The sequence below is a fragment of the Ambystoma mexicanum genome, chromosome 3p (assembly GCF_040938575.1).
Source record: "Ambystoma mexicanum isolate Mex_15411 chromosome 3p, UKY_AmexF1_1, whole genome shotgun sequence".
Classification (NCBI taxonomy): Eukaryota; Metazoa; Chordata; class Amphibia; order Caudata; family Ambystomatidae; genus Ambystoma; species Ambystoma mexicanum.
Genome location: NC_090925.1, coordinates 388,464,990 through 388,484,881, shown reverse-complemented (window position 1 = coordinate 388,484,881; position 19,892 = coordinate 388,464,990). Strand labels below are relative to the sequence as shown.

The 19,892-nt window shown below is 45.5% G+C and overlaps 1 protein-coding gene across 1 annotated transcript in view; it reads right to left on the bottom strand.

The window, feature by feature from the left end:
* Positions 1-19,636, bottom strand: part of LOC138579901 (piezo-type mechanosensitive ion channel component 2-like) — a 2,232,767-nt gene extending 2,213,131 nt beyond the window's left edge. The window contains exons 1-2 of the mRNA XM_069650129.1: positions 19,591-19,636; positions 12,440-12,541 (exon numbers count right to left, since the gene is read on the bottom strand). Coding sequence (XP_069506230.1) covers positions 12,440-12,541; positions 19,591-19,636 — 148 coding nt within the window. The remainder of the gene's footprint in view (positions 1-12,439; positions 12,542-19,590) is intronic.
* Between the last annotated feature and the right edge of the window lie 256 nt (positions 19,637-19,892).

Here is a 19,892-nt window from a genome sequence, read left to right as displayed (position 1 = left end):
CTTGCCAGTCTCACTCTGAACGTGTCTGGGTCAGAGGGATGCACATCATGTGACGGTCACGTTATATTAGTGTATCAGTGTACATGTCGGCCAATCAGGTACCTGGATTCAACAGTGATGATGTAGTGGGACACGTGGATGGGGGAATGGGTTTAGATAAGGTGTGGTCAATCGGTCCAGGGAACGTAGGGGGTATTAGCATGTTCTATAGGCTGCAGCCAATGAGGGTGGTGGGATGACATTGTAACCTATGTATGCTAATATGCAGTTTCCGCTATATAACCTGTAACTTCTTGGGGCGTGACGAACTCTGTGTCTTTTTGGTTCTATGGGACTGTCTGAGACCTTTTTGCATGTAATAAACCTTGTTTTCCCTTGCAAGGCGCTGCAGTGGTTATTTGGCCTTTTGGATTATTTCTATTGTACAAGTTTTGGGTTACATCCTTCTTTACAATTCTTTTGACCGATCGAAGGCGTCCTTCTTAACGAGTGCCCTCAGGGGGTCTGTGATGGTGGGCAGGTTTGGGATGAACCTGCTGCAAAAGTTCACCAACCCCAGATTGTTGTGCACCACAGAAGGGTTAGTTGGCAGTCAAAATTCCTGGATGGCTGCACCTTCAACAGATTTGGTGAAATACTGCTTGCTTGGAACATGGATCCGGTGAATTGTACTCAGGATTGCAGGAAATGTCATTTCTTTTGATGTAGTGTGAGACCTTTGTCTCTCAGTTGTCAAAACACTCCCTTCAGTATATGTAGATGCTCGGTCCCAGACTTTGAGCATGTTGTGTGGATGTTTATGACCCCTTTTAGACTACTACGTACTCCTCAGATGGTGTGCTGGAATACTTTGGCTGTGGATGAGACATTGACACGTAGCTGTTACGCTCACCTGGTATCCGCAGGGACGCCACCCAGCCCTGGTTGGATGATTTGCACTCTCGAACCATATCCTGGTCTCTTGGTAATGCCTCTGGTTAAAGATGGGTCTGCAATATAGGAGAGCTGGATTCAATACCAGATTGTCTTTATGTTTTCCCACCTCCCTTGGCCTCAACTCCTTCCTCCCCCTTGGGCCTTCTCCTCACCTTAATATTGTAAAAGGTGGATTCTCCGTCTTTCTCCCCGTGGCAGGGACACGTAGATGTGGGGGTGAGCAGCGACCAAGTTCCTTCACTGGTGCAAGCCCCCGCTGTGGGAATCCAGGCCTGCTGCAACTCTGTAGGTTTGCAGCATTACAGTCTTTATATGCAGTTCTGATGTTCCTCTTAGTTCGAATAATAATGTCTTGCTTCTTTCCTTTTAGGTATGGAAAGGTATTTTTGTGTTGTCATGCATTTTGAAGATGAGCATGGGCCGGTAGGCGAAAGCGCGGTGTGCGCGATGCTGTCCGGTGAGTAATGCGCGATGCGCAGCGCTGTTTAGCCTTTTATATTGCTAACCTCTGTCTTTTCTCTCCTTGCAGGTTGCGATGTTCCTCGCCGAGCGCCATAATGTTCCAGCAATGATACTGACCAGGAAATGACTACCTAGGTAAGAATTGTGTGGCTTTCTTAATTCGGGAGGAAACATGAATAAACGCTTACTAATGCTGTCCCTTCAGGTGAGTGGAACTGAAGTCAGCGATGGATTGAAGACAGGATACTGTTCCAGGTAAGTTTCGTAGTGTTCTTTCTCTCTCTGCAGGTCCTTGGTTTCAGGTAAACTGGCATCAAAGAACTGGACACGGTGAGCGTTACGCTGCCCACAGCAGAATAATGCAAAGCATGTTCTGCTGTTTGGGTGTGGTTTAAATAGTCTCAGGTAAAGTAGTCCAGGTAAAATAGTCCCAGGCCTGCCACACCCAAAGTAGTCCAAGTAAAGTAGTCCCAGGCCTGCCACACCTAAAAGACTAGACCGCATAGCTCAGTTCCTTGTAACTGAGCTATGTGTGTGCCTCCATGTTGGCTGAACCCCCCAAGTTAAATAGTCCCAAGTAAATAGTCCCATTCTAATGTTGGTCTTCATGATGGTTATGAGCCTGGCGCCAAAGGCACCAGGACTGACTCCTAGAGAGTCTTTGATGATGTTTTAATTCCTTTGACCTGGCCCTAACTGGAAGGCTGACTTGCCAGTGAAGGCCAGGGGCAAGGGTCATGACAGCGCTCCCCCCCTCCCCCCCCCCCCCCCCCAAGTCCTCTCTCACTGTGGCACTTCTGCCTGGTCCTGGTTTGGCTTCGTAATTCTGATGGAACTTTTTAATTAAGCGAGGTGCATGGATGTATTCACTAGGTTCCCATGATTGGTCTTGAGGGCCGTATCCCTTCCAATCAACTAAGTAGTATAGTTTGGACCTGGTGTACTTTGAGTCTAGGATATCCTTTACTTCAAACTCTGGTTCTCCATCAACTAATACTGGTCTTGGTCGTATTGTAACCAGAGTACCGGGTTGTACCGATTTCAGGAGTGATACGTGAAACACAGGATGAATCTGCATAGTGGGTGGTAGGGCTAATTTAACTGCCACTGGATTTATTATGGATTCAATAGAATAAGGTCCCAGATATCGGGGACGAAAGGTCAGAGTCCCTTTTATGGGCACATATTTTGATGCTAACCAGACCTTATCTCCAATTTGATAGTCAGGGGCTTTACTACGATGTTGGTCAGCAAATTATTTTTGTCTGTTCTTGGCTTGGAGTAAATGTTCTGCTGCTTCTTTGAAGGCCTGGGAAATAGTGATATGTAGGGTTTTAACCACTGGCATTTCCAAAGGGGTTGGGAGATCCAATTCTGAAGTACGTAGATGTCTACCATATATAGTGTAGAAAGGTGTTTGTCCAGTGCTGGTGTGTAATGAATTATTTTAGGCATATTCAGCTATCCATAACAAGTCCTTCCAATTTCTTTCCACTTGATGTAACATGCAACGTAAGTATTGCTCGAGGGTTTGGTTTGTTCTTTCTGTTTGGCCACCTGTTTGAGGATGGTGACTTGTGGATAGTCGAATGTCAGTTTGGGCCATTGAACAGCATTTCCTCCAGAAGTTGGATCCAAACTGACTGCCTCGATCTGAGATCAAGACCGATGAAAAGGCATGTAGCCGTACAATTTCCTCCAGGAATACTTTTGCTAAATTGGATGCATTTGGAAGACCCTTAAAAGGAATAAAGTGTGCCATTTTAGAGAACAAGTCTACAACTACTAAGATGGTGTTGAATCCTTGACTGGGAGGTAGATCTGTAATGAAATCAAGGGACAGTGTGTGCCATGGTGCAGGAGGAATTTCCAATGGTTGGAGAAGACCAGCTGGTTTCTGCTTTTGGGACTTGTTTTGTGCACACACACCGCAAGATTGAATACATTGTATGATGTCTTTGCGCCATGTGGGCCATCAATAGTTTAGTTTTACTTTAACTAGAGTTTTGGCAATTTCAGGATGACCTTCAATCAGGGAGTCGTGATAACCCGAAATAACCTGCTCTTGTAAATATTTACTTGGCAAGTATAGACGGTTCCTAAAATATGGTAACTGGTCTTTAATGGTGTAATGTTCTCCTTGAGTACACCACTCTTGTGAGAAAGTGGGATCCATTAAGAGTTGGATCTTGTTTTGGAGTTCACCCTGTGTCAACGCTGTCGTAAAACCCAGGAGTTTGTCTTCTGGAATGATGGCTACTTGATCTGGAGTTATATATACCTTTTCATCAACACCCATGTGGAAGAAGGCATCAGCCTTTCCATTTTGGACTCCTGGCGTTGATCACATAGTCCTATTCAGCGAAAAAAAGAGCCCACCGCAGTTGACGGATGATTGAGCCTTTGCTGTTTTTAAGTATTGCAGATTTCGATGATCAGTTATGACCGTGACAGTATGTCTAGCACCAAGGAGATAGTGTCACCATGCCTTGAAAGCTGATTTTATAGCCAAGAGTTCTGGGAGGTGAGAATTTTCGTGACCAGAAGGCCACAGGGTGTAACTGGCCAGTTCCTCGGTCCCTTTGTGAGAGAACAGCTCCCATAGCCATGCTAGAGGCATCTGTTTCAACTATATAAGGTAGGTGTGGGCGAGGATGCTGTAGAACTGGAGCAGAAGTGAATTTTTCTTAAGTTCTTGAAAGGCCTTTTCTGCTTCTTTGGTCCAATGGAACTTTTTATTATTTTTCTCAATAGTGATGTAATTGGATGCACTATTTGGGAAAAATCTGGGATGAATCGGCGGTAAAAGTTTGCAAAGCCCAACATACTCTGGATTCCTTTAAATGAAGTTGGTGACGGCCAGTTAAGAATGGCATCTACCTTGTGCCTATCCATTCTGATACCTTTTGGTGTGAGGATAAAACCAAGGAACTCCACTTGTGACATGAAAAGAGCATTTTTTGAGTTTAGCATACAGTATATGTTGGTGGAGTTTAGTAAGGACGGAGCGGACATGCCTGACATGTTCTTCTTTTGTAGCAGAATACACTAAGATGTCATCAATGTAAACCAGGGCGCAAACATCGATTAACTCCTGCTAAACATCATTCATAAAGTACTGGAATGCAGCAGGAGTGTTGCAACGTCCAAAAGGCATTACCTGGTATTCATACAAGCCGTATTTGGTACGAAAGGTGGTTTTCCATTTGTCTCCTTTCTTCACTCGAACAAGATGTTACGCCCCCCTAAGGTCCAGTTTGGTATAGATTTGGGCGTCTTTGACTTGATCCAATAATTCGGGAATAAGGGGCAGTGGATAACAGTTTTTTTACTGTGATCTGGTTTAATGTGCGATAGTCGATGCAAGTCCTCAAATCTCCTTCCTTCTTTGGTACGAAGAATAAGGGACTGGCTGCCAGTGATTTAGATGGGCGGATAAATCCATTTACCAGGTACTGATCAAAATAAGATTTCAAATGGAGGTTTTCTGGTTCAGTAAGTGCATAGATTCGACCACAAGGAATTTGCGCACCAGGTATGAGGTCGATCTGACAATCGTAGGGCCTGTGCGGTAGTAGAGTATTGGCTTGTTCTTTCTGGAACACGTCTTGAAAATCTTGGTATTCATTTGGTAGAGAACTAGTCACACCTAGTACAATCGCCGCCGTACCGGGAGTAGCAGATGTACATAAGTCTGTTTTCCCCTTTTCTTAGTAATAACAGGTGCTAGCACAATCATCGGAAAAGGCCAACTTCTTGGCTCGCCAATCTATTAGAGGGTTGTGAGCTACCAACCATGGCATCCCTAAGATTAGTTGAAACGGAGGAGCTTTGATGAGATCGAATGCCATAGATTCTCGGTGTCCATCCTGGCACAATAGGGTTAGTGCTGCTGTACATTTGGTTACTGGTCCGGAAACTATTTCTGTCCCATCAACAGTAGTAACTTTTTCAGTAGTCGACTTAGGGCATAAGGGAAGCCCCATCTCTGCTGCCAGATCTTGGTCTACATAATTCCCAACTGCTCCATTGTCTATGTATGCTTCGACAGCATGCATCCAAAACGGTATTTGGTGATTGATCAAAATTACTGGTAATGCAAAGTGTGAGGTCTGTGGCTCATCCTTCTCGCTTGACAAGCGGACCTCTGCGCTTGATGGGGTTGGTAGTTTTCCAACTCCTTGTTATTATCTTCCTTCGCTGTGGCTCCAACAGTTCTGCTTGGTGGTTTGACTGGACATTGTTTGAGGAAGTGGCCTGATTTTCCGCAATATAGGCATAATTGCTGTTGCCTTCTCTTGTCTCTTTCAGGTTTAGTTAAAGGGGGCCGTACACCTCCGATTTGCATGGGTTCTACCATGTTTTCCAATGTACGTGCAACATTCTCCTTTGACCGGACATACACAGCTCGAGAGTCTAACCTTATCCGGTCTGCTTTTCAGTCTTGTAATCTGGGATCTAATTGCACCACAAGGTTGATGAATTCTCCACAGTCTTTAGGTGGGTTAACCACTTGAGCAAGGACATCCTTTAGTTCCCCTTGTAGACCCCGATGAAATAGTGTGGTCGTTTTTTCCTCAGGTCACCCAGATTCAACGACTAGTCTGTTAAATGTTGCTATATATGTAAGCAAGTCTTGACTTCCTTGACGGAGTGACAAAAGTTAGTTGTTAAATGCTTGGCCTTGGGTATGACGAGCAAAGAGTTTTTCCATTTCCATCTGGAAACCCCCAAAGCCATGTAACAATGGGTTATCCTGACTTACCAATGGTACCGACCAATCCGCAACACTGCCAATCAGATATGACAAGACAAAAGCAACCTGCGCTTGGTCGTTAGGAAAAACCCCAGGTCTGCAAAGGAAATTAGATGACACTGGTTCATGAACGTTGCATGCTTCTTGGGGTCCCCTGTAAATCGTTCAGGTGGAGCTAAAGGAACTGCCCCAGGAAGGGTTATTTGTACTGGATTGGTGGAAGAAGTTGGTACAGGTGCTGGCGGAATGTTACCAGGCAATGGGGTCTGTCCTGCCTGTGATTGGAGCAATTGTCTACTTATTTCGCCGGTACGATCCTTAGTAACAATCAATCCCTCCTAAGAGCGTTGGTTTCTTGCCTGGCTGAATGTACTTCAGCGCGTAATTGTCCCAACAACTGAACTAACTGGTCAGTCTCTGAAGTCTCCATGACGCCCAGGTGGATAATATTATTGAGGTTTTGTGTTCTGTTACGCTCACCTGGTATCCACGGGGACGCCACCCAGCCCTGGTTGGATGATTTGCACTCTCGAACCCTCTCCCGGTCCCTTGGTAATGCCTCTGGTTAAAGATGGGTCTGCAATATAGGAGAGCTGGATTCAATACCAGATTGTCTTTATGTTTTCCCACCTGCCTGGGCCTCAACTCCTTCCTCCCCCTTGGGCCTTCTCCTCACCTTAATATTGTAAAAGGTGGATTCTCCGTCCTGTTCCTCGTGGCAGGGGCGCGTAGATGTGGGGGCGAGCAGCGACCAAGTTCCTTCACTGGTGCAAGCCCCACCCTGTGGGAATCCAGGCCTTCTGCGACTCCGTAGATTTGCTGCTTTATAGTCTTGATATGCAGTTCTTATGTTCCTCTTAGTTCGAATAATAATGTCTTGCTTCTTTCCTTTTAGGTATGGAAAGGTATCTTGGTGTTGTCATGCATTGTGAAGATGAGCATGTGCCGGTAGGCGAAAGCGCAGTGTGCGCGATGCTGTCCATTGAGTAATGAGCGATGCGTTGCGCTGTTTTGCCTTTTATATTGCTAACCTCTGTCTTTTCTCTCCTTGCAGGTTGCGATGTTCCTCGCCGAGCGCCGTAATGTTCCAGCAATGATACTGACCAGGAGATGACTACACAGGTAAGAATTGTGTGGCTTTCTTCATTCGGGAGGAAACGTGAGTAAACGCTTACTAATGCTGTCTTTCTTTCTCCTCTTTCCAGGTTATGGTATTCCAGGATGCATGCGGTGCCGGATGATGGAGTTCGTACCTTCAGGTGAGTGGAACTGAAGTCAGCAACCGATTGAAGACAGGATACTGTTCCAGGTAAGTTTCTAGTATTCTTTCTCTCTCTGCAGGTCCTTGGTTTCAGGTAAGCTGGCATCAAAGAACTAGGCACGTTGAGCGTTATGCTGTCCACAGCAGAATAACGCAAAGCATGTTCTGCTGTTTGGGTGTGGTTTAAATAGTCTCAGGTAAAGTAGTCCAGGTAAAATAGTCCCAGGCCTGCCACACCCAAAGTAGTACAGGTAAAGTAGTCCTAGGCCTGCCACACCCAAAAGACTAGACCGCATAGGTCAGTTCCGTGCAACTGAGCTATGTGTGTGCCTCCATTTTGGCGGAACCCCCCCAAGTTAAATAGTCCCAAATAAACAGTCCCATTCTAATGTTGGTCTTCATGATGGTTATGAGCCTGGCGCCAAAGGCACCAGGACTGACACTATGAGAGTCTTGGATGAGGTTTTAAGGCCTTTGACCGGCCCTAACTGGAAGGCTGACTTGCCAGTGAGGGCCAGGGGCAAGGGTCATGACAGTAGCCTTTTGTACTGAAATAGGCCAATGTGGGACAAAAATGTTGTAATCGACCTTGACTCCTTGTGTAACGGCACTTGGTGATATCCGGCTCTCAAGTCTATGGTGGAGAACACTGCTACCCCATGCAGATCTGCAACTATGTCATCACGAGTGGGTGTAGGAGGTCTCTCCCTTTTAATGGCCCTGTTCGGGAGTGGCATGTCCACATACAACCACACCTCACCCAGGTGCTTGAGCTACCACTATCAGGGACACCCAGAGAGTAGGCCTGTGCTCACACTCGATGATGTCTGCCTGTTCCATATGCAGCAGTTCATAATCCACCTTTTTACATAGATGAAACAGGATATGTCGGTACCGCAGTGCCACAGCCTGGATCGTTTCATCCACGTGTCGGCGCACTTTCGGACACCTTTGGCACCCTATGCCCAGGAATAGATCATTGTATTCCTCGCACACCTTGTCCACGTATGTGAGATATACCTTTAATGCAAAGTGTACCAGGCGCAGGATCTCTGCCTTGGAACAACTCAGGAGTGTATCTTTAGCTGTCCTGGTGAAGTAGAACATTGCTGGGGTACACTGGTCCTTGTCCTCCACCATCACCTGAATTGCACCGTCCAGCGGAATGTGTGTTCTGCCTCCATATGTGAAGATGTGTATTTTCGGCAAAGATAGCTGTGACTTAGGGAGTAGCTGGGAGTATTGAGTTGTTAGCATGATGTAACTGATACACCCCTGTCGATTAGCACTAGCGCTTAGGTGGAGAGTACTGCCACCTCGCAGCGTGGTTGACGTCATCGGTGTTGTAGTCACAGTGCTATCAATGACATGAATAACACCTCCTCTGAGTCGCTGACATCCACTGATACGATGTCCACCTCTGGCTAGTAATCCTCTCTCATGGCTGTGTCCAACCTTGGGTCGTCTTCAGAGAGAGTGTCCACCTTTGCCACCTGTTCCCTCTGTGATGCTTTCACTTTCGGCTGCGACATAATCGGGCACGGGGCCCTGCAGACGTCAGCAAAATGTCACATTTTCCCACAACGTCCGCACTGGCAGCCGGTAGCTGGCCAGCTATCCACATGTGGTAACACCCCTCCGCAGGACTCACACGGCCGTTGGGTGTCTTCTCTTTTTTGAGCATGTTGGGCCAACCTCGGCTTACCCTTCTTGTTTCTTGTGGACCTATGAGGTGATAAAGTGATCACCTATGATCACCTATGCCTATTCCACCTTTAGCCCTTTCATGGCGTCTTCCATGTGAATGGCTCTGGATGCTACTAGCTCCTGCACCTTCCCCAACTCCAGTATCCACTGCAGCAGGAGTCCTGGTTCTTTGAGAATCTGCTTCCATAGGTGGTTTGAACTACACTTTTGTATTATCTGTCTGTGCAGCTCGCCATCCTCGTCGGGGAATGCGCATGTGGCATTTAGTTGTCACAGTCGGGTGTAGAAACTGTCAATGCACTCATTCGGGCCTTACACTGCTGGTCTTAGCTGAATCCGTTCATAGTCCGCATAAACCATCGGGGAGAATTAGTCATTGAGCACTCTCACCGCATTGTGATATGAGTCATCACTCCTCGGAAGTGTCTCAAACAATATGTGCTCCTTGCTTCCCACGTAAAACAGGAACATGGATCTCTTGTGTGTGTCCTCTTTCACTCCGGCTGCAGCGAAAAAAAATTCAAGGGGTTCCACCAATACAACCCATTTGGGTACAAGCATCGCTGAGGGTCCCAGCACATCAATCGCAGTGGCTGGACCTCTATGGAACTGTGGACCTGTTGATTTGGTCTTGGTGGACGACCACGTGACTACTTAGCACTTATCCCAGGGGTGTTGGATGATGATACAATTCATCTCGAAGTGCCGGTCTCTGTACATCGCGGTGGCAGGATGTGTGCCACCACCCGGCTGGAGAGGATATGCACCATTCTGCAGGGCGAGGTACACTAATGCAGTGAAGTGGTTCCCTGCCGTGACTGGCCAAGGGTTTTAGCAATCACTGTAATCGTCCAATCAAGGCTAGGGATTCCTGCAGTCTGCAGCCACTTGTTACTGTGCAGACATAGTAGTCACTGCTCTTTCTCCCTTACAGTTCCTGGTGCCCCTTACAGTTCCTGGTGCAGGTGGAAGAAGACTTCTTTTTGCGTGGGAGAGGGTATAGGGTTCTCCGTTGGCAGACTGAGGGGCGGTGTCTAGCTGCTCCCCCCAACTTCATTACCAAATGTTATGCTTGGATAGCGTGGGGGACACACCACAGTAATGGACACCACACTAGTAAGTTGCAGTTAATTCGACTGATGCCCCGAGAGTGGCCACCGTCTTCATTCAATGTATGATGTGGCACACACGCATCCTTGTGCCGTGCTCACGTCACCACACTCACTGGGCCTCATCACAAACATGGCAGTCTGGAAATAAGGGTGCTGGTAGCAACATAGCGGCACCCTTTCTGGACCGCCAGACTACGAGAATGCCTACAGGGGCCGGTGCTCCCGGCGGGTCTGACCTGCAAGGAGCACCGGCCCCTGCAGGCATGGTTTTCACAGAAGCACTGGCACCGTTAGCAACAGTGCCAGTGCTTCCGTGTCCACATTCTCGTAGAGTCCTACGGGACACCAAGGGAATGGGGACTTACACTTTCTGCTGCCTGTCATCGTGGCCCGACGCCACCTGGAATATCCCAGTGGCACCAGGATATCAGGTGGCGGAACGGTGCTACGAGGCCGGTGGCATCCCACCGGGGTTACCGCCGACCTCGTTTTGAGGACCTCTCTCTGTTACAGTGTTACCAACCAATTAGTGACCAGCACACGAAATTAAAGATTGCCTTAGTGCTTGTAGAAAGAAAAGATAATTGTTTTTGATCTGCGAATTACCCTTCATAAGAAGGAAGGACATTTTGGGAGACGGAATGGTGTATTTTCAGCAAAAGAAACTTTTGAAAAAGGAAATTATTTAATTGTACTGAAATTGTAAACCTGTTCTCTTAAAATGGTGGCAGTTTTCATTTCTCATGAGCACTTACAGTGTCTATATAGTTCATTCCTGATAAGAATGTCACAATTATCTTACTGAGAAAACTACAATATTAAAACCTAGCATAAACCTAAACATCATTGAAATGCCTCTATAAAAAAAGGAAAGGTGACAAGAGGGTACTGGCTGCTTTACCCAAAATCAAAGAGCATTTTGGGAACATAAGAATGACCATAGATGTTTATATTTGACAAATATATATATGTTATAAAAGTTGAATGGTTTAATCACTAAGTACATAATGTACAGTGGGCGTGGTCCTCATTTCCTTTTTTAAAACACTCACCCTAACATTAAAGTGTTTGTAATCTTGAACTACACATACTTATTTGCACCCGGGAAGAGCCATTGACCAATCAGGTGGCTGGAACAGGGGGCAATGATATGGCTTCTCCGCCCGCTGTTCCAGCCACCCGAGGTCAGTCCCTGGGTGACACAATTGTTTTGAATTTGGGGAGGCAACAGGGAGCTTTGAGCTTTGGTCTGCCGCACCTCCCTCTCCGGCCATTGCCATAGAAATGGAAAAGAGGCTTAGTCCCTATTCCCTATGGCAACAGGATACTTTGGTTCATTTTCTTTTTCCTTCAGAGATTGGTGTCGCTTGCGGTACCACTCTTCGGAGGGGAAATAAAAGAAAGCCATTTGACCCTGGATGAACCACGGGGAGCGACTGGCTTTCATGCCCTGGCAGGTGGACGGACATGGCGGTAACGGCCCACAGCCCATGCCGAGGATGGCTTGTGCTGGCAGGCCATTAACGGCCATGTCCACCCTCCTGCTGGCGCATGAAAGCCATATTAAAACAGCATTATAGTACGAATTTGAGAATCAATTGGCTATGACATCTATCACTCCACTGGGTTCCAAAGGTCATCCTTTTCTGACTCTTGTAAGAGGAGGGGTTGAGAGGTGAAGCGGTGTCTCAGTGTAAATATTCCTGGGGGCATGCCTGGTCCCCAATGCACAAACGTCCTAAAAAATGTATCTATAGTATAGGATTTCCTGATTCTAAATTCTAATTAATGAGTACCAACGGAAACAAAGCCGTGTAAAAAAAACCTGCAAAACATAAGGAAGCTTCCATTCCATTTGTACTGGTGCAAATAACACAGTGATGCAATAATGATCTGAAAGCATATCTGCTTGTGCACACAAGAGTGAAGCATACATAGCTTAGTACAGAACGAATGTTGATAAGAGCATAGGCCTAATCATCCTTTACTAATAATCAAGAAAATACCAAAAATCAAAAGGAAATTAAACAAAAGTGTAGCTGCCGCAGAAAAAAGCAATACATCAGGCGAGAATATAAATTAAGGATCCAAGATATTAAAAAAATTAACTATTCAAAGACCTTTAAAGAAAAATTTATATTCGTTTAAATTCACTGGCGATGTCACTTTTGTTGATAAAACACAACAAAAAAAATGTAATTGTACCTTTAGGCTTTACATAGTGAAAGGCAATCTGGAAGGAAGACTGTATCAGAAGGAACATGAAACTGGTGTAATATATTGTTCTGAGGAACTTCCCAGTGCGTCCTTAAAAAGAAAACAGAACAAATATTCAACTTTTGCAGTCTCGAATCATAGGTAACAATTGCACCTGCACCATATAAGAAAGTGTCAAGCTACTGCTAGACATGGATCTATGTGATCACTGCGAATTGAAAATACTGCACACAAAAATGTCGATTTTTTTTCCCGAACATGTCACCGCAATTATATGCGGGGACAGACCCCTTCGCACCCCCACAGCCCTCCCATACTCCCCTTATATTTGTAATTACCCTAACCCGCCCTCCACCCCATATAATTGCAGTGAAATGCGGACTTCGGAATTCGGCATTTGTGTGTTCGGTATTTTCTTGTCCTCTATTTTGGTACGATACCCTTGACATCAGTTGTGTATTTCAAGTTATCATTAAAGAGTATCACATAAGACCTATTCCACTTGATGGAGGTATTTCACCTCAGAATCAGAGCACAAGCAGACGGTACACAATGCATATAGCCTGGTAGGGGTGCTCTGTGCGCCCTTCTCCATGGTAATGGCAATACCTCAAGGTGCTATCCGCACTTTTCTGAAAAACAACAGCCACTGTGACGCTGTAGGTCATGCAAAAGATGAATAAAGGCAGGAGAGGGGAGAAGCACTGTGTATGATCCCTATAGGTGCCCACATTTGGCATATTTCCATTCCATGCACCCCGATGTGTCTGGGAATGGTGGACCACACATTGACTGCGCCACACAAGATCCAATATGGTTTCAAACATTGTTTATCTTTGTAAGCAATTCAAATGAAACACTAATTTATTCAACTGTTGTGCCCATTGATTGTTCACACGTGTTTTGGCCTCTCTAGGGCCCTTTTCAAAACAAAACAGATTAGGGCAATTTGAGGCAATTTAAATCATATCCATATTCATAATGTATTCAAAACAAAGTCGACGCGAGAAACGCTTTGTGCCGTTCATGAAGGGATTATCCCGTGACTTTGTTTTGAATACATTATGAATATGGATATGATTTAAATTGCCCTAATCTGTTTTGTTTTGAAAAGAGCCCTAGAGAGGCCGAAACACGTGTTAACAATCAATGGGCGCACCAAGCAATGGGCACAACAGTTGAATAAATGTATGTTTCGTTTGAATTGCTTACAAAGATAAACAATGTTTGAAACCATATTGGATCTTGTTTGGCGCAGTCAATGTGTGGTTCACCATTTCTTTGAGTAACCAAGGAGGCAGGGGTACTTGTTCCTCCAACAATTTACCACACCGACGCAACACTTCCCAATGGTGTTATATTAAGGTCGCCAACAGAAGAAGTTGGACCCTGAACTAACCCCGTAAAACACTTTGCTTAATTGCTCTGGACCTTCCATGGTGCAGTCTCACAAAGCTATTGACATCTTGAGTGGGATCAAACAGCCACGTTTGAAACTGCTTATCTATGCAATTCACACTTATTCTTATTACACACAATAAAATGTCTGGCATCCCACGTTATGGGTGGAAACCCTAGTGGTACCACATCACTGACATGGTGGGTTTGTATGCCCCTTCTGGCCCCTACTGATGCCAGGGACAGGTGAAATAGGGCACCACTCAGAGATTGGGATACACAAACCAAACATGGTGACCAAGCAACTTGTTCAAAGAAAGTGTAAGTCTGATGCAGAACCATGCCACAATAAAATAATTAGACCATTGTGGAAAATGCAAGCAAAGAGCAGGCAACATTGAAAAAGACAGAACCTTTACACAAATGCAGATATGTTTGGGCTTCTTTTCCCAGATATCTGTAAAATGGGATCCCATGCCTATTGGTGCAGATTGCTGCAAGAGTGGGCCCGTGGGATGGATGCATCCATGAGTTAGTGGGTGATGGGTGCGGCGACGATACGGGGAGGATCCCCCGGCCACCACTCTCCTTTGGTCCGCATCACGGGGCAAGGGCTAGTCCTATTGTAGGCACCGTTGCCACACCCTTCCCCACTCTTTGGACCTACAAGAAGATCCTTGAGGGTTTTCCCAAAGGCCCTGCAAGCCCACAGGTTCGATTCTAGGACTATATTGAATATACAATAGGCAATATGAGCATCCTTACCGCTCCCAATGTAAGCTTACAGGCCCAACTCCTAGCTACAGCCTTCTCCCAGGGACAGGCAGCTCTTAATACTCATTCTGGTAATTCCAAAATAGCTGTCAGGGTTCATATAGACCTAGGCTTACCCACTCAGCCTTAGTCTCAAAGAATCTGAGAACCACAATCAATCACTGACCTTCAACGCTTGGGACCTATAGGTGCAAATCCTCAACTCACTCCCACCCAGGTGAGGGGGAACTAGCCTGTAAAAAGCAGCCAGCCAGCCAGCCAAGACTGGTAATGTGGTCTGTTGAAGCAGGTTGTGGCTGTCAGTTGGAGGACTTTGAAGCATAGTCCATGGTCTACTGAAGAGGGGAGGCTAGCAGAGACAAGAGGAGGAGAAGGAGGCAAGAGGTGAGGAGCTGGAGGAGAAGGTAGGTTTGTCAGGCAGTGGTGCTTAGAGTTTGGCAGAGAGGTTAATATCAGGAGCAGGCAGCAGAGAGATTGTGGAGGTGGTTTTGTTCAAATGAGTTGCTGATAGTTTGACAAAGGCGGTAACATCAAGAGGAGGAGGTGACGAGCTGGAGGAGGGGGTATCAGGAGTGGGTGGCAAGAGTTTAGAAGGGCTGTCATCAAGAGGAGGTGGTAAAGAGTTGGAGAAAATGAAGTAGCAGGAAGAAAAGAGGCTGGATATTTTGAGAAGGATGTTACATTTGGAGGGTGTCGAGGGAATCAGGAGGAAATGGTAACAACTGAAGGAGTAGGCAAACACAGTGAGAACGGGAAGGAACGAGGTGGCTAGGTTGGTCCAAGGCTAGTGGAAGAGGTAGGAGGAATCAGGAGACTCATGCATGGTGTTAGGACTCAGAGTATTACTCACGACTGCCTTTGGGAAGCCCTGCTCCCGGTGGAGGTATCCCCACCTGCTCCAACCCAGGCACTGGCAGCAAGGGCCTGCAAAATACCTTTCTCTGGCTGATGAAGCCATGCATAAATTATCACTGACCTCTAAGACAAAGACAATTTCCGGGAGCAAAAGGCTTGCATTTGAGCTGGTTTGCATACTCCCAATGCCTTGCTGATGTGGCTCTGAACTGGAGGGGAACTTCCAGCGATGGCTTCTAGGTGGCACTGTGGAATGCGTGACTTGGCTCAAATGGATTGCTCTACTTTCACATTTTAGGTGAAAGGGTTTCTTTCAGCAAGCCTTTTTAAACCCAACATAATTTTATTTTATATAATGTATATAGATATGTAATATTTTTTAACACTGTGTACAGGTGGGCGGAGCAACCTCTGACGGGCCCATGGGATCAGAGCTCACCACCAAGTACTTTTAAGACGAGATAGCTGCACCTTGAGGAGGATGGGGTGCAGGATTCTCTTACTCCACCACCAATAAATAAGGACAACTCAGTAGTTTGGCAAAGGGAAGTCCGTTTAATGACAAGTACAAAAAACAGGGAAACAAATGGAAATAAACAGTGATGTGATTGCCTGTCTCGCTTCAACTTCCAAATTCTTCATTCAGACAGCAATAGTTATAGTACATTCTCGTCATCCCTGACATGTTACTCTCCACAACTGTCATGCAATTCTATTGGTTGGGAAAGGTAACTTAAGTATAGGGGTTATATCTGTATATGGTAACAGAGTGAGAGGATTGGATAACTCTTAATGGGTGGGCGTCTTCGCCCATTCCTCTACATCACTCGTGATAGAGGTCACTACAAGTACAACGTCTCATTGGTTCTACTAGCTATAGGACCCTAGATTATTTGGTCAATTATGATTACACCCCTAGACATAAATCTTCACTTTAATTAGCAGCATGCAGAATGGACACCCAGATGCGGTGTGACCCAAGATTCACCCTGCCACCCTTCCATCAATCAGTACCTTAGGGCTATGTGTCAATTAGTTGGCTGAGGATGGCCTCGAAACGGTAGCTTATCAGGAAAAGTTATGGCATCCTCGGGTTCTGGGTGACATCAGACGTTGGTACCTCTTCGCGCTTGGCTGGTCACGTGTCTGTTCACTGTGAATCTGCTTCATTTTCCTTCTTTTCGTGTATTTGATTCTTTCTTAGCCTTGCCACCTGCCTGGGGCCTCCTTATCTCGACCTTCACGGGGCAGGCTGCTATGCTCTGAAGTTTTGATTCTTCGAAGTTGCCGCTCTCCTCCCTTCCTTGAGTTGACCTCGAATTCCCAGGCATGAGCTGCTTTGTGCTCAGTTTCGATTCTGCTATTTCCTTCTGGCTTTAGCTGGAATATGAATCTCGGCCTGTTTGGCACCTTGCAGCCTGGGCTTAATTCTGCTTTTACAAAATGGAGTCGCACTTGTATAATGTGCTTCATTGAGGTAGATATATAATTTCCGCTTGCCGCTCTATTCTTCTACTAAGCATTGCAAACAGTACCGTTTCCTTAGCTTCTTGCGTTCCAAGCCTATTTACAGGCATTAGTTAGTTGCATATTTCATCTCACTTCATGGTTACGTGTCTTTATATATCAACATTGTTTCTTCTTACAAGTCCATTACATCATTACTCTTCACATTTCGTCCTTGTGTGTCATCTTTCGATTGTCGTTTATGTTCATCTGTACGTCTGTCCGGGCCCTTGGGTCATCACCTCTCGCCTTCCATTAAGGCTCTTTGGGTCTCTTCGGGGACAGTTTGCAAGTAGTCTTCATTTCGTGTTAACTGCTGGTACGGTTGTCTCAGCGGGTACCGGGCTGCCCATGGTTGTCTGGTTATAGTCACTTCAACAGGCATTGCTCTTCTGATGGGCACTGGGCAGAGTCCAAGTGCCGCTCTCTGTTGGTTTATTTGTTTCTCCTACGTCACAGATCTTGGCGAGTATGTTCCTGGCACCTCAAAATGGCTGGCTGAAGTGCAGGCCATATCTGGGACCTCCTCTACAACTGCTTAACATTTGGACTTGTTAATGGCACCTTTAACGATATAGGTAGGCATTAAAGCTGTGGTTTAGAAATAATACAATAACAAAATAGTGATGAAAAATAATGAATCATCAAAACATGCCGAAGCTCACGCATATATCGAAAGCTTGCTCAGAAATGAATGTTTTTATTAAAGCAAATATAATGTGACCTTGATGGGATTGATTCCCATTGTCCTCCTTAAGGAGAAGCAGCCCCCCTACTCCAGGGTAGTACTTGCCCACACCTTACGCTGTGCACTTCAAATGTGCCCATATACTTTCTTAAGTGCAGAGTGACCTGGGGATTATTGGGTAGGACGGGTGTTTGATGCACAGGGAACATAAAGCTTGGGTTTAGAAACTTTTCTGAACTGGAAACCCTTGCCTGCAGTGCCAGGGTCAGCTCTCGTCTGGATTCAGCAGTAATTGTGCCACATTGAATATATAAGGACTTCCCCTTTAGCAGACCGGTTCTCAAACCACAATATTTAGTATTCTGTTAAATGGATATACAAACCCACTGCAAAAATAGTGTTGACAATATAGATTAAAATGACATCGGGCCTCATTACAAGTATGCCGGTGCAGAATTAACATGACAGTAATTCTGGCAGACCAAGTGTCGGTAACGGTATGACCTTTTAGTGGTATCCCACCGGATTTACCAGCAGTATACCACCAAACTCATAATGAGGCCCATAGTATTACATTGTCAATGCACTGCAGTCAAAATAACTTTTTCCTTGCAAGAAATGCCACCTTTATGGATCCTATTTTTTGCAGTGGAAATTAAAAATGAAACAATATTGGTTCAAAGGTGCAATGAACAGTGTCCTTGCAGCATGGTCATCTTAAGGGCAAGTTCTCACTTGTTGTGAAGCAAAGGCCCCAGCTTTCGGGATGTCTTTGTAGTGGGTAGCTGCCTTTATGGCATTCCCTCGACTATTACATTCTGGGGTTTCACAGCGGTCTGTGCTCGGTCCTCTTCTTGTCTCCTTATACGCGATCCTGCTATAATTTCTTCATTTGGTATTTCCCACCACGCCGATGCTGACAGTTCACAAATCTTTTTTCTCATCTCACTCCACCCTTTATATTCGCTATTCAGTCCCGGATGTTGACCAGTTTCCTTCACCTTAATCCCTCCAAAACAGGGCTCTTGTTTTTTCCTGCTTCAATTATCCCACCCTCTTTTGCCCCCTGTTTCCAGCACCTTTCGGCCGCCTTAACTTCTTCAGTAACTTATTCTGCCCGTAATCTTGGGGCAATCTTTGATTCGTCGCTTTCTTTAGCCCCACATGTCTCCACTGTCGACCAATCTTGATGCTTTCACTTGTTCAATGTTAGGAACGCGTGCACCTTTTTTTCTTTTCACATTGCTAAACGTGTAATCCCTACTCTATCCTACTCTCATCTTGACTAGTCGGCTCTTCTTCTTGGTAGCCCTGCAAATCATTTGGCTTCTTTTCGTTATATCTATGATTCTTCGATTCGTCTGCTGTTATATCTCTCTCCTCATGAATCTGTATACACTGCACTGTTTTCTCTTTGTTGGTTGACATTAAAAAATCCTATTTACTATTTCCCTTTTTTTGCATTGTCTTTTAGTGTCTTCATGGTTTGACTCCCCCTGTCCTTCTGCTTTGATCTCTTTCTGCTTTCCCCCCATAGTCTCAGATCACAATCCCAGTTTGTTTTGTCTCTTCGCCCTCCTCCCTGTGCTCAATTCCGTTTGCACTATTTTTCCTTTTTGACCCATACATCTCAAAACAAACTCCCACTTGTTCTGAGATCACTTTCCTCTTTTCCCCTCTATTGTTCTCATCTAAAACATACTGCCAGTCTCCTCCTCTTCATTTTCATCATGCAATTTTCACACCCATGCTATTGCACTGTACATGTATGGTTAGCGCTTTGGCAAAAGTACTTTAAAAGGCAAATACATATAAATGCAAATACAGATTTGACAAGAGCATGCTGCTTTTCTGAAGGATTCATCTCTCACAGGATGGTTTGTGATAAGCATATGTTCAAAGTTGCTGGGTCACCTACCTTTCATTGTTGCAGCTGATGGGCTCCGGATCAGCGGAATAAGCATCAGAAACAAGAAGTAGACAACTGATAATCCATTGTACCGGATCGATATAGCTGTAGTGTGCAAAATATCAGCATTAGAGAAAAAGAAAGTTGGGAATTCTGTTTCAAGACTCAATAAAGGTAGCGGAAAACCCTCAAACACAAAGACAATCATGACAAGATTTTATATTCGCACCTGGGGAAGGGCCATTGGCTAATCAGGTGGCTGGAACAGCGGGCGAGAATGTACATTCTCGCCCGCTGTTCCAGCCACCTGA